The sequence below is a fragment of the Solanum verrucosum genome, unplaced genomic scaffold (assembly GCF_900185275.1).
Source record: "Solanum verrucosum unplaced genomic scaffold, falcon-dt-bn FXZP01000175.1, whole genome shotgun sequence".
In the NCBI taxonomy this organism is placed as follows: Eukaryota; Viridiplantae; Streptophyta; class Magnoliopsida; order Solanales; family Solanaceae; genus Solanum; species Solanum verrucosum.
In genome coordinates, this window is record NW_026020399.1 from 493,594 (window position 1) to 508,902 (window position 15,309).

Consider the following 15,309-nt stretch of genomic DNA (forward strand, 5'->3'; position numbering starts at 1 on the left):
TTATAAATTCTAGGAGAAATATTTGAATGGATCTAGAAATCAAAATGGGTCACTCAAAATTCAAGAAAATTAACATTTACGAAATCGACACCAATAATATAGAGTGAAATCAATGTCCATAAAATGACATTGGTGGATTAGTAAAGGACTAGTGAAATGAAAATAGTTGATATAGAAGTGGGGGAGGAAGATGGAGGAGGAAGTGTTTCAATAGAAAAAAATGTGTACCGAGGAAGACAACAAAATGAAAAGAATTTTTTTTTAAAGAAATTAAAAAGGGACCTACTAATTCTATTTACATCTAAATAAGAAAATTTATATATTTTTAAATAGTTAATATATCAAGAAAAATTATTTAAAATATTAGTTATTTATTGGCCAATAAAAAAGGCCATGTGTGGACTTTTAAAAAATTCAGTTTTTTTTTCTCTTTTTTCACACAGCTTTAATGAGAGTATACTCACTCTCTTTGCCACGTCATCCCTTAGGAGGTATTTAAATCACTTGAAAAATGTTAAGGGAAAGCCCGTGTAGTTTAAGTACTAAAGTAAGTTCTGCTGTCAAGTTTAGGATTTTTTTTTATGTGTTTTCTCTTATTTAAATAATATATTTATTATATTTGTTCAGCAAAAAAATAAATATATTTATTGTATTAAATATTTAGAAATTATATATATTTAAATGCTTAAATAACAAATATCATTATCGTATCTTTATTATTAAGATACTTATTTAAATTTAAACATCTTAATTTTAATAAAAGTAAATAAACTATTAAATTTATTTTAAGCATTTGTAATTTGAGGACAATTTTGAAATTATAAAAAGTTGGAGGTTGTTTGAATTAGCCTATGACTTCTACGTCAAAAATTGTAAAGTACAAAATTTTAATTTATAAGTAATTATAGTAGCTTATTTTTATTATTTTAACTTAAAAAGTTATTTTAAAATTTTAATTTTATCTTATTCATTATAAAAATACTAAAAAAATATATTTTAACCTAAAAACACTTAAAAATTTTGTCAATTATCCGCGCCTCCAAATCCCCTAATTTTAATTCTAATAACTGGCGAAAAAGATGAATTGAAGCCAAGTAGACTTTGCCCATTCCGCAAGTTAATCACTCTGAACTGAAGACAGTTCGAGGCAAATTAGCTTAATTCTCTCTTGCCAAAGTTAATATACGAAGAAACAAAGCCCAATTCTCCTAAATTTTGATAATTCTTAGTATTTTTTTTTTTGCGAATTTGCTGGAAGCCATGTACATGTACAGAGGTTTGCAGCGGTTTAGAACCTCTGGTTCATCAATTGTTAATCGTCTAACAGTGCCTCAGTTGAAAAGAAAAGCTTCTAATTCATGGTCTGCTATTCAGGACACTTTTTATTCAACAAAGGTACCGTCTTTTTCCTTCTTTTTGAGCTTTTTTTTTGTGATTCTTTGATGGGTATTTGATTGTTTTTATGGGTTTTGGATTAAAGTTGTTTTTTTGTGTGAATAAACATATGTAATAGTGGAAATGTAATTTCTTTCTTTTGTTTTGGTGTGATTTTATTGGGGAATAGGATATATTTGAGAGGCATAAGGTGGTGTTCACAATCTCGACTTCAATAGCATCAGTTGCTACAGCATGGTTCGGTATGTTGATGGTTTTGTCCTCACTTTTATTAACTTGCTTGCTAAATGCTAATTCTTGTTGGAGTTTTGGGTATTCACTTATTACCATTTAATGTTATTTTTCATTCTTTGGCTTGTGAAGAAGTTTTGATATGTAAGAGAGTAGTTATTCTTTCATTTAATAAGTAAGAAGAGACTTGCCTATACACTTTCTGGCGTACACGCTGTGTCTTTTGATTGGAGCTTGTCACTCACTACCTGGATCAATTAGCCTATTCTAGTTTGCATTGTGTCATCCGATTTTAGGGAATTCGTTGGTTAGTGAAGTTGCTTCACACTTTCCATATGGAGGGAATGAAAATGAACTTGTCCCTTAAAAAGAGAAAAGAACTTGAATGGGAGAGGTTGGTCATTGAGAAAGATGTGTTTTTGACAATTCATTGAACACCATACACAAGTCAAATTTTTAGAGAGAATATAGAAAGAACTTGAAGGAAGTTTCAACAATTTCATTCTATGTGTAGCACACACTTCTCCAGTTATATACAAGATGCTGCTACTTGCAATGCACCATTCTAAATCAATGTGGTTCAAAGTATTTAATCAAATGATATACCAACTGGAACAGACTGATTAATGAAAAGAACTTTAGCTACTTAATCACCTACAATCTCTTGAGCTAATGATGTGAAGACGAAGTCTTCTTTGCTTGAGTGAGCTCCTCTTGCATGTAAGCCTTCTTGCCAACACCCTCGTTCAAGTTGGAGGCTGATTAGGAGATGATTATAGGTAGGGTATGGTAGTGGCTTAGTAAAATGATCTGATTGAGACAGATAAGCGTAAAATGAACTGACATATATTCTCAATCAATTCCTCCCTGCTATGACAATCACGCTCAATGTGTTTTGTGAGTTTAAAAAAAACTGGATCCAGTAAGGTAAATGAATACTTGATTGTCACAGTCCAAGGGACAAGAGTAATGGATGTGACAATCAGTTCATCTAGAGGTCTAAATACCTAAGGCAATTGTACCACCAGTTCTCTAATCGAATTATATTCAGCCTCTTCTGAAGATTAAAAAACTGGTAAGCTGCTTCTTAGACTTTCAACAGAGCAATCTGGTACTATAAAACCACACAGACAAAAACTGGTCTCTTTGATCACTGTTCAGAAAACTTGAGTTGAAAAGAAGCAAAGAGGCATAGAAAAACCGTGTGTAGGATCTTGCTTGATGTTTCGAGGACATGAGAATGTAGCAAGGAACCCTTGAAGATTGAATAAATTGATTGAGGTTTAAACAACAAAGGATATATCAGGTCTGGTATGAGGAGGTTCGACTTCTGAATAAGTTTATTATACTGGTCAGAACCATCTTTGACATCCAGATAATTAGCAGCTGAGGAATGCCTAGAGCAGTGAAATTAAATTAGTAGAACTAAAGCAAACTTTTGTTGACGAGTCAGAAATCCTTTAGGTTCCTGCAGCAGCCAAATCCAACTCGTAACGCAAAAGATTTGAATCTTTAGTCGGAGCTCCTTCCATTCAAACACCTCACTTCAAGTTGGAAATGGGAGGACGAACAAGTTTTGGCAGGATTTTGGTTGGATCAGGGCTAGAATTTCAACTTCAGGTGTAGCTTAAATGACTGGGAAGTGGACACTGTATCCTTGTTACTGCTCCAGCTTCACAACAGTAATCCTGTATTTTCTAATTTGGAAAGGTGTTGAAAAAGGAAAATTTACAGTAAAAGCATGGTACAAACAACCAAGAGACCTTCTACTACCTTTGTGATTGGCCTTGGGAGTGTATTTGGAGGTAAAAGGCACTTTGAGGCTGGAGTATTTCACCTGGATAATAGACTAGGGAGCATTCTTAACTCATGAAAATCACTAGAAAGAGGGGGTCAATCGTCAATATATGTAGCAGACATTCACTAAAAGTGGAAGGCAAAATGAGGATATCACTCGCCTTTAGTGAAGGCAAAATGAGGATATCAATCACCTCTTCTTACATTACTCATTCACCAAGAAAATCTGGGATCTGATACTAGACATTGTGGGAGTTGACTAGATTATGCTGAGGACAACCAAGGATAAAGGGATGGAGAAGGCAAAAATGAAGTAAAAGTTGACATGAAGGGTGTGTTTGGTATGAAGGAAAATGTTTTCCTAGAAAACAAGTTGATTTTTGACTTATTTTCTCATGTTTGGTTGGTGAGTAGAAAAGATTTTTCGGAAAAGATTTTTAGTGTTTGATTTATGAATGAAAAATATTTTTGAGAAATATCTTTTATTTTTACTAGAGTAGAAAATAATTTTTTAAATTGAAAATAGTTTTTAAAAACAAACTTAAATTTTTTTTTGGGGGGTGGGGGTGGTAGGGGGGGGGTCGAGGGTAGGGGTGAAAATTGAATTTTTGAAGTTGAAAATATTTTTGAAAAACAAACTTGAAATTTTTTTTGGGGGTGGGGGGAGAGGCTGGTAGGGGGTGGGTGGGTAGGGGTGAAAAAATGAAATTTTGGAATTGAAAATATTTTTTAAAAATAAACTTAAATTTTTTTTTTTTGGGGGGGGGTGGGTGGGTGGGGGCTGGGTAGGAGGTGGGTGGGGGGTCGAGGGTAGGGTGAAAAAATGAAATTTTGAATTTGTAAATATTTTTTAAAAACAAACTCAATTTTTTTGGGGGGTGGGGGGTGACCGGAGAGGGGGGTGGGTGATCGAGGATTGGGATGAAAAAATAAAAATAAATAAAAAATTGAAATTAGAAATATCTTTTAAAAACAATTTTTAATATTTTTTTGGGAGGGGGTGAGGGTGGGGTAAAAAAATTGAATTTAAAAACAAGCTTTAAAATTTATTTATTTTTTGTTGGGGGGGGGTTTGAGGGTAGGGACAAAATAAATTGATTTTTTTAACAAAAAAATCATTGTAATTTGAAGTTGGAAGAGAGTTTTGGAAAATGTTTTCCTTAAGTTTAGAAGGGAAGTCATTTTCCTTAAATTTGAGGAAAATGAGTTGATTTGGAAAATATTTTCCAAAACATTTAGCCCAACCAAACATGAGAAAATTGGAAAACATTTTCCGGAAAATGTTTTCCTTCATACCAAACACACCCGAAGTGAAGAAATGATTACACATTTTGTAAAATAGTAGAATTCATAACTTTAGCATTTTAAACAGTAAATTCTTACCATTCAATATAGTGCTGCTACCATTATGCTTGCAACTTGAACTTTGATCTGCTCTCCAACATGCTCATCTGTCAATTAACTCGTAGAATTTCTCCATTCCTGACAAATAAGATGTCTATTATCTCTATAAACACTGTTTGGTTTTTAAAAGTCAGCTGACTGCAAGCATATTAGAGTGTTTCCAATATGCGAAAAGTTCTGATCCATTGAATATGACCTATAATTTTAGATATCTTGCCCATCAGTGAGACTGTTATTTTGCATAATTGATCAGCTGACAGTTTAGTGAATAAGATTTTTAAGGTTATATGTCAGAGATGTTCATACGACCTATCTATTAGAATATGTTAAAGTTACATTTTGCCTCCAACTTCATTGCGTCTGGCTTTGCATTTCTTTGATGGCTTGATGCTTCTCTTGTATATTCACAGCACAACATTTGATTGACGGCGTCAAGTGTGTTTTTTCGTTAGAGCATCTCCTTCATCTTCTTATATGATACGTGGTCTATCTGGATTTGAACCCTTGGCTACATTGTGAATTGTCTTGTTTGGTGCACAAATGTGGATTCGGCTTAAATTGGTTGACTTGGTTCCTTAGAATTATCTGCTAAATACGTGCTAGAAGTGCATGCATTAATCTCTTGTTCGTTTTATGTTTATATTAGCTACTCTTCTTTCCCTAGATACTTTGGTAATGCCATATTTAAGTTGTCAAACATTTGCAGGTTATACTTTACGACATCTTCATGAATCGAGAGTTGACCAACGGCTTGAATCTATAGAGAAAGCTGTAAGTTTTCATTGCAGAATAATGTTGTCCCACAACTATTTTACTATTTCTGTTCAAAAGAATAAGATGTGTACTACACAAGAGGATTTTTGGAGTGCAATATAGGAAGGGGTGTAAGCTTGTTGGGATTAATTCTTAAACAATACGCCCTTACAAATTAGTGTAATTATTTTTTGAGACAAATTAGTGCAATTAAATACATGAAGTTTAAAAATAAAATTATTACAACCTAGAATTATTTGTGATCGAGTGTCGCATAAAACTTTTGAGTAGTTTTTTTTATCCCCAACCCCAAGGCAATGAGAAGATGTGGCAAAGTTGTCTTCTTTGGGTAATTTGTAATTAGAGAACAGATATGGAATTTGACCTTCTGTACATACTATGGATATGGACTGAATTGTTTAAGATTCAACTATTGTTAAGCATGGTATGGAGTATGGACTGTGGAGTTAACTAGGTTTTACATGTTCGCCAGCTTGTGTGCTACCTTCTTCTCCTCTTTTTTTTGTTGAGAAGGTATCATTTGTGAATATTCACTGAACCAGTACATGGTTGCACTGAAAATCATATTTACAGCTTGTCAAAAATGTAAGAAACTGAATCTAAATCCTAACAGGAACCTAGGATATCTATAATAGATTCAGTGTCCTCTAAATACATCTGTTTGCACTAGGAGCAAAAAAGCCTGATACAATTTTTTTTTTTATCTTTTGAAGATCATAACTCTTGCTCTCAGAATATCTAGCATTTCTTTCTTTTCGAACAGTCTCCAAATACAGGCTGGGGCAATCCTCCATCTATCTATGTCTGCAGCTCCCACCTCCACTTCTCCCCAGCTGTACAAAAGATGTGTGATTTTGTTAGGCATAGCCCAAGCAAAACCCCTGAGACTAATGAAAATCCTCCACAACTGATAAAGTAATAACATTTTATGAATGAAAGGCAAAGACACATGTATACAAGCAGTATACCAAAAAGTAGAAAATTTTACAGAAGGATGTGGTTTTTTACGAAGAACACTCAATTTTCAAGTGACTCAATGCTTCTTATAGGAATGCCAATGGGTGGGCATGCAGAAGGATAAAGTGGGGGTTGGCCTGGCCAAAATAATCTGATGATTACAAATATCAAAGATTTTACCTGTCAAGACTCTTTTTTTTTTTCCGCCGATCACTTCATCTGTTTCTAGTTTGTTCTCCTACCTCTATTGGCCAAACCACTCGTTCTCCAACATCCACCACCATCCCCTCTTGTTTGCTTTCAACTGCTACAAATTGATTGTACTCATGTAAGAATCAATAAAAAATAAAACCACGAACAAATTATCATAAATAATTACCCCCATTGCTTTGTTTCCTGGTAAAAGAAGTACAAAATGGATGTGGCATAGGAAGATGTCCACAAATGTGACTACTAAAATCTGGTATCTAAGTGGGAGGAGGGTAGAGGGGCAGGCCCACACTTCTACTGGTTTCAGACCTGTGCTCTAACTGTGATGTTGGCCAGCTAACCAACTGAGCAGGGGTTTCTTTGTTATCCCAAAATAAAATGTTATAACAGAGTGAGTAGTCGAACATCAATATATAGGTTATTTCCCCGAGTATCCTTGTCAACATATTGTTCAGCTCCAAAACAATCACTGATTCCTTATTGCATGGCTTCTTTTTTACCAGAATAGGTTAGTTTTGGAAGTTTCATTTTGCGGTCTCTAAAGGTTGGCTCTGTGTGGCAATGGAGTACCAAGATCTTAATATCTCATGGAACTAAGCTTTATGAACATGGAAAAAGGAAAAGAAGTGCTAACAAAAGCTTAGTTCCATGAGATATTATGATCTTGGTACTCCATTGCAAAGGTGATCAGGCGCTTTTCGCCTTTGATAAACTGCTCTCACATGATCAGTCTTATTCTAGCAGTTCCCATGGACCACGTTGGTTTTCTTATGTGCCACAAGCAATTCTTCTAAATTTCATTAGTTATTAACATGACCTTTTATCTGGCAGATGAAGAAAGATTATCAAATTGAAGATCCTGAATTTAAGAAGCTTGTGTCTGGATCCATTAGTATTCCGGCTTGTGCTGCAACTGCTGGAACCGCACTAATTCTCGGGTTTGTCATTTTTTCTTCTTAGCAGTTAACCTTGTTCTTATTTTATTTTTTGTTCTTTTCCCCTTCACCCAACTTGTTAAATATTGGTAAGATAGCCATTTTCTTGTTCTATTCATTGCCCTATAACCCTATAGTACTTCTATCATTTTAGTTTTTTTGTTGATAAGAAGTTCTCATTGCTTCTTATTATCATGGAAAATTTTCAAATTTATTGTTAAATGATCAAATTAGCCTCAACAAACACAGACTCGCTTTTACATACCCTCTCACCATAATTCTTTATTTTGTTATGCAGCTCTTCTTTCTCTATATAATTTTAGACTTTTAGAAACTTTTGTTGAAAAAAAGAAAGGTGTCCTCATCAACTGTCTTAGAAAATATCAAGAACTCAAAACCTGATTTGGTACACATGCGGTATGCCCTTTGATTTGCTTTTTGTGCCTTTGATTTCAGGTATGGCTTGGGTTTTCGAGGTGGAAAATGGTACGCAAACAGAAATTTTAGAAGAGAACAGATGAAATTGTTGGGACAAATAAAACCTAAAAGATGGCCACTCAGGTTTTTACGACGACCACTAATAAGGTCTAAATCGCCAGAAAATCTTGTTACAGCATCAGAAACATTACCTAAGGGTGCATCTACTTCCCACAGCTGAGGATAATCCCCTAACTTGCTGACAAAATGAGGTCGAATGGCTATTTTTTTTTGGTTCTGTCGAAATTACTGCTAGTACAGAAAAGCCGTATAGTTTACCAAATGTTGATAACCATATTATTGTTTATAATACCCTGTCATTGGACTGTGTTTTCTTATTTCTTAATTACTAATCAGGGTTTGAAATCTTAATGTTAATTGGGATAGTAGTTGGCTCCTAAATGGGTTGGAGAAAATTCCTCTTGGCTCGTGAGGTTGAAGATCACATGACTAGGTTTTATCTTTTCTGTTGGTAACTAACCATTCATATCATTAAGTACCGTGGAATCTTAGTAGTTTAGTTGATTGATACATGAATATTCATCTACTTGGTAGGGGTTCAATTCCCCGCATTGTATTTCTCTTTCCAATCTTAGTAGTTCAGTTGGTTTCTTTCAATCTACAAGGTATGCACTGTTTCAGCTACCATCATTCTGAAAATCTGAGCAGCTGATGCCTGAAGTATCCCCTTTGCATTCTTGACTGTCCAGTGAAGAGGACCTTGCTGTGTTAGGCTTTCTTTGCAGCCATCTGAGGAGTCTATTCGATAGTTTCTGGTGTACTCTGCCAAGTGGTCTCTTGTTTCCTCACACCTTTGACACAACATTTCACTACTAAAAAAATGCCAAAAACCGACCTCAAATTGGAGGAGGGTAAAGTTCTGGCTCTATCAACTGTTAACAGTAACCTGTCATGCATCAGTAGCCACATGATAAACCTGGATTTGGGTTAGAATCGCTGTGGTGGAACATTAGGCTTTTTCATGTTAGTCTTGGCATTTCCCCTATTAACTTCAGAAATAGGGTCCATCGGATCTCTCTATCTTCATTAGAGAGGTTAAGGCTGCGTGTATACTACCCTCACCACACTTCACTTGTAGGATTATACTGGGTATGACAATGTGGACTTTGGAATAACCTATGAAAGTGCCATTTGTGGCTGATTTGGTGATGAAAGTATATATAAAGAACACAAAGACAAAATCTTATTTTGGTGATGCAAGTATATATAAAGAGTTGAAAGTAAAATACTACTTACTGTTTAATGGGAATCCCAAAGACAAAATTTTATTTATCATAATAAAAAAACACAAGGATGAGACATTACACTTAACAGAATCTTAAAGAATGATATAACTAAATACACCCATGCTTGTTTAACAAGTCAAAAGAATGACCAGAAAACAAATGACTCACTTGTACAATTGAAAAAATTAAAAACAAAACTGAAGAAGAACCATATAATCACTCCAAAAAATTAAAGAAGGAACTTAATAATCTAGCATTTAGGTAGATCTGGTGGAGGAGGAGGTAGCATAGTTGATAATGTTGGCCCATTTTCAACAACAAAAGCTGTTGCTAAACCCCAAGGCAAGTGAACATCCAAATGACAATGCATCAACCATACACCTGTAATTTCCACATTAATAATTAGAACAAATTTATCAACCATGCCAAGTTTGTTTCAAAAGTATGGCATAGTGGTAAATGAAAAGATTGATTGAGAACTATGTCTCGTTTAAATTCCACTTGAGGCAAAAATATATGTGCTGGTGGGACGTAACATATATGATTATAAAAAGAAATTATATTTTAAATGGATGTGCTATATATATATATATATATATATATTTACCTGGATTGTTAGCTCGAAATCTAATGACAGCCCATCCTCCAACTGGAACGCCAATTGTGTTACGTTCTTGTGGATTGACAAAGTTGAATTTTTTCCTATCGACTGCAGGGTTATAATTGCCAAAGCCTTGTGCCAATACATGGAAATTGAATCCATGCAAGTGAATAGGATGATTTTCTATCCCAATCAAAGCAGTATTTTGGAACACAATTTCAACTGTGGAATTGAACTTAATTTTCTTCACTTTTGTCGATTTTTTCGTCATTATAATAGCAGGATTCATGCTATTATTTGAGTTTGTATAGTCAAACTTCAATGGTGGTTTGTCTGGGAAATCAGTAGTATAAACTCCACCAACATTGTAGAAAAAGGCTTCCAACATTGAAATCTTGTCTGGAAACTGGAAAGATGCATTGTTCATACTAGCCGAAAATCGTTGTCCATTTGGGCCTCCACATGTTGCATTTCTTGATTTTCCACAAGCAGTTAGGCCCAGCCCAATAGTGATAAACATGTGTTCGTCCACTTTTCGAGGTGGTGGGTTCCAAAATGGGCCAGTTACAAGCCCAGTTATATTAGTGAAAAATTTATGGGCTGTTGGTGTGTCATTAAAGGCAGGTAGAATTGGCATTATGGGAGTTGATGGTAGTAATGCATCTTCATACACTATAATTCCTCTAGTTGTGGTGTTGTCAAATGGCACCCCGGCTGCACTAGCATAGGGGTTAGCCGTCATGTAGTACGACGCCGGTAGTTGATCGGCCGTCAAGAGGATGTCAGTCGTCTGGCCCGGCCCGGTGACAACTACATCCGTGACGTAGGGATCAGTGTAAGCAGCATCAACCGCGACAACTTTCATTTTATGATTGGCGATCTTGAAAAAAAGTTGGTTATTGAGTGCAGCGTTGATGATACGTAGGAGATATGTTTTTCCACGTTTCACCTTCAACTTGTATGTTTCTAATACAAATGAAAACGAAAATAAAAGTTAGCAAGACAACAAAGTTTCAAAGATTACCTAGCCTGTCGGCCAAGGCTATAAACTCGTTGAATAAATCTTACGATTAACAGAGCAAGGGTAAAGATCGCCCGGCCAGCCGTTAATAGTGTAAGCATTAGAGTTATTAGGTGCTGAGCCAGTTGCTAGCGCTGCATTCTCCACATCCACAACATTGGCATTCCACCATTCTCCTGCATTAACATGTTTAAAATGATTTCAATAATTTCCTTTCTTAATTAGAAAAATAAAACATTATTCTTCATTTGCTAGTTTTATCAATAGGTTAGATTTCACTCCATATGCCCATTCTTGTAGTAGTAATCTTGAATCAAAATTTTCATTAAGAAGAGTCGAAATATAAGGAAATAAACATATGAAGAAGCCAAGTGATTCACCATATATGTTGTTGTTTTTACTTATTTAAGTAGTTTGTATTTTTAGAGAATTGAAGAGGTGTCAAGACTAGGATGGCAAGTTTTTCTCAATCAATTGTGTTAAGGGTTTGCAAAATTAAATATACACTTATAATAGCTAACATTTAATCTCTGTACACCACATGATTTTTCAACAAAAAGGTGTGCATTAAACCACCCTTCACCTAAGGTGACTCTGTCATGTAGCTCAATTCCAAATGAATTGAATCACCATATATAAAATCATCACCGACCATATCGCTTGTTTAAGCTCATATTGGGCCAATATACTAGTTTTGTTCATCTGTTTCTCACCCAATGTTCGATATTCATATTGAAGCTCAACTAAATTTAAATTTTCACCGTAATTCTCATATTAAAGATAAAAAACTCTCTGACAAAAATGACTCATTAGTTACTACTACTATACATCAAAGTAAAATCATAAGTGAAGAAGGATTAATTAAAGTTACCTAAGAGAATAGGAACTTCTCTATAAGGTTTAGGGAAAGGATAAGAGTGGCCTTTTTTTGGGCGAATAATGAGTGCACCATGAACTGTGGCTCTAAGCCATGACACGTGTGCATGCCACCATAGAGTCCCTTCTTGTCCTGTTATTTTAAACTTGTATGTGTAGCTATGTCCGGGTCGGATCGGGCACTGGGTCGCAAACTCCGGTCCATCAGCCCACCCACTTAATAGCTGGAAAACTCCATGCCTGCATCAATTAATTATAAAACTTGCATTACTTTTTAATTATTTTACATTACGTAATGATATTATCTAATCTGATAATGATAGTTGCCACATTTTGATTATCTAATTTTATTTGTATTAGGTAATTTATTAAATATTATAATAATAAATATTTTATTCGTTTCAATTTGTTTGTCCTACTTTTCTTTTTAGTTCCTTTAAAAAAGAATGTTCTCTTTCCTCTTTTAGCAGCTCTTTAGTTTTGATTTCCACATAAAATGTTTAAGACCACAAGATTAAAAGACATGTTGATGCATTCTACAGTTCTTTAATTTAAGACTACAAAATTCAAAAGTTCTATTTATTTTCCGTAGCAAGTCAAAACAAAACAATCAAATTGAAATGGAGAGAATATTTAATTGTGAGGTGAGTAAATAAAATGAGTTAAGGGACAAGTGAGACTAGCTCTGGTGGTTGGGCACATTGATCTCCACCATCAACGATAAGTTGAAGGTTCGAGTCTCATTGGAGAGTAATGAAAACACTATCATCTTGATCGATGGGGTACCAGGAAAAAAAAAAACAAGCTAGGTGTTCAGTGACAAGTTCAGAAGTCAAAATCATAAACTTTAAATTTTGGCTCTGCCACTGAAATTAAAATTGAAATGAAAACTTACCAATGAATAGTGAGATTGTAAGGTGAAAGGTTGTAGACATGAACCACAAGGGTGTCTCCTTCTTTTACACGTATGGTTGGACCAGGAAGACTTCCATTTACAGCAGTAATTACTTGTCTACGGCACAATCTCGATATAGTACGGTTTTGCACCTATATATTTTTTTTTTAAATCATTAAAGATACATTAGTTAATTAAAGAGTACTTTAGCTTCTATTAATTAAATATAAGAGTAATAACAACTCTTGATGTATGAGTGTAATTGACAACTGCAAAAATATGGTAGGAAAGCTGTCATATAATCATATATATCATGGTTAAAATACACTAATAATGTAGACAACTATTTACTGGAAGTATATATAATTAGTTAAATCCTACATTAAAATAGAAGTTCTACCAAATGCAATTTAATTATTTTTGCCATTTTTCTTAAATAAAACTTATTAGAAGAGGTGTTACAAGTGGAAAACATGGTCAGACTATCAAATCGATACATGCATGTTTATATCTATCATATATCATACGGAATATTATAAGGACCCGTTTGGTCATATGTTTTTACTTTTTTACAGAATAATTTTCACTTTCTATGAAAATCAGCGTTTTCATCATGAAAATTTCAAATCTAATTAGAAGTTGTATTTCAAATTTGAAATATAGCTTATAAATTAAAATGTTTTCCAAAAAGAATATGATTTTTGAAAGAAAGAAATGAAAGTGATTTATACTCCATATATATGTCTCAATTCATGTAGCAGTATTTAATTGAACATAAAGTTTTATGAAGAAAAAAAAAATCTTTTTAAAACGTGTGATCTAAAGCAAATCATATATAGACAATCATCTTATTACGAAGAAACAACAAAAGAGAAGATGAAAAGAAATAGAGTCTAATGAAAAATCTAAATAATTGCTAATTTGCTATATGCATTTCTATGGAAAAAGGTTTTATGAAGAGTTGACTATAGTAATATATTTTGCATGGGAAATAAAAAAAGAAGAAGATATTAGTAATATAGTACGTACATGAAAAGAATGCTCAACAACTTCAGCTGAAACCAATGAAGAACAAGAAGCTAAAAGAGCTATTGTGGTGCAAGCAAATAACAAGAAAATTTGATGCCTCATTTTCTCTAAATACAATAATTCAATGTGTAAAGGCTAATATAGAATTAACTTGAAAGAATATTTGAGAGATGAAGAGAAATATGAGAAATGAATGGCTTTATATAAGAAGACAAAAGTTTGTACACCAACGAAAGTCACAGGCGGCACCTATATTTTCTAATTAAGAAATGTACACACACAAATCACGATTAATATACTCTCCCGTCTAAAATTATTTATCGTACTTTAAAAAAATAGTTGTCTTAAATTACTTTTTCCACTATACTAACATTATATATTCACTCTTGTTCAATTTGAAAAATGAAAAGATAATTTATCACTTAGTTTTTAATTTACTCTTATTATTAATTATGGTCATTTTTCAAAATATTGATTTTTTTGTGTTTAAATGGTGATATAGTAAAATTGTCATTTTATTTTTATCAGTCCTTGAGAGAATATTTGTCATTTTAGAAGTTTAAGGCAAAATTAATATTATCGTACAAACACCTCAATTATTGGTTGATAATACATAAATAGAGTAAATATACAATGAAGTGAGATTATATTCACATATAAGGGTAAAATAGTAAAAAAAATCATCTGAATTACGGAATAAGTGTCTTCTTAATTAATGTAATGAAAGGACACGTAAAAGAGAAACACGATAGATAATTTGAGACGGAGAATACTATTTTATTAGAAGTATGTATTTTCCTTCTTCGTTGTTTCTTTTTCTTTTTTGTGTCCTCAGCTAAAAATTTATTTCACATTTTCCTAATCTCACTTTCTATAGGGTCTATCTAATTATTTCCTAAACATTTCCACGATTGCGTAAAAGACTTTGTTTAAGGCAAAACGAGGCATTTGAAAAATGGGTTCTGAAAATTTGGAAAAAATAATTAAGTAAAAGTTAGTTATAGGATAGCTTGAGTTGGCCATCAAATAAATACTAATCTGAACAAGACTTTCTAGCAGATAGCCATAAATTTAAAGTTTTTTTTTTCTTTCTGAAGAACATCTACATATGTTAAATTTGACTGTTTCCACTATTTTATTTTATTTATTAGAATTTTCTCAATGGTTTAATTCCAATAAGCTTCTTTTTATTTAGAGTTAGGTAGCTTCTATCGTTAGTAGTTGAGGTTCTATTGACATTTGTACACTAGCATTCTAGTGATGTATGATTCATCAAATTGAAAAGCGCTAACTCCATTCATCAATACTCATGGTGATAATTGTATATACAGTCAGAGGAGGGGGTCACCGGATTTATGCTTTCCTTCCAAAATTATACATAGTAGTGTTATATTTTTTATTTTTTTGTTACAACTAGATGTGTGAAATCACACTTGAAGTATCATATAATGTGATGATGA

At 33.5% G+C, this 15,309-nt stretch overlaps 4 protein-coding genes across 4 annotated transcripts in view; 2 read left to right on the forward strand and 2 right to left on the reverse strand.

Moving 5' to 3' along the window:
• LOC125839802 (protein disulfide isomerase-like 2-3) overlaps positions 1–15,309 on the forward strand; it is a 367,278-nt gene that overhangs the window by 329,741 nt on the left and 22,228 nt on the right. The gene's annotated exons all lie outside the window — the stretch shown is intronic.
• Positions 1–15,309, reverse strand: part of LOC125839797 (glucan endo-1,3-beta-glucosidase 12) — a 282,415-nt gene that overhangs the window by 154,386 nt on the left and 112,720 nt on the right. The gene's annotated exons all lie outside the window — the stretch shown is intronic.
• On the forward strand, positions 1,115–8,529 carry LOC125839817 (uncharacterized). The gene is made up of 5 exons (XM_049518819.1): positions 1,115–1,395; positions 1,565–1,637; positions 5,534–5,598; positions 7,600–7,706; positions 8,160–8,529. The coding sequence occupies exons 1-5, from the start codon at positions 1,261–1,263 to the stop codon at positions 8,359–8,361; spliced, it is 582 nt and encodes a 193-aa protein (XP_049374776.1). The 5' UTR covers positions 1,115–1,260; the 3' UTR covers positions 8,362–8,529.
• On the reverse strand, positions 9,440–14,021 carry LOC125839788 (laccase-7-like). The gene is made up of 6 exons (XM_049518786.1): positions 13,850–14,021; positions 12,821–12,972; positions 11,921–12,165; positions 11,097–11,225; positions 10,035–10,994; positions 9,440–9,808 (listed from the first exon to the last, which is right to left on the reverse strand). Exons 1-6 carry the CDS (start codon positions 13,949–13,951, stop codon positions 9,678–9,680), a joined length of 1,719 nt encoding a protein of 572 aa, XP_049374743.1. The 5' UTR covers positions 13,952–14,021; the 3' UTR covers positions 9,440–9,677.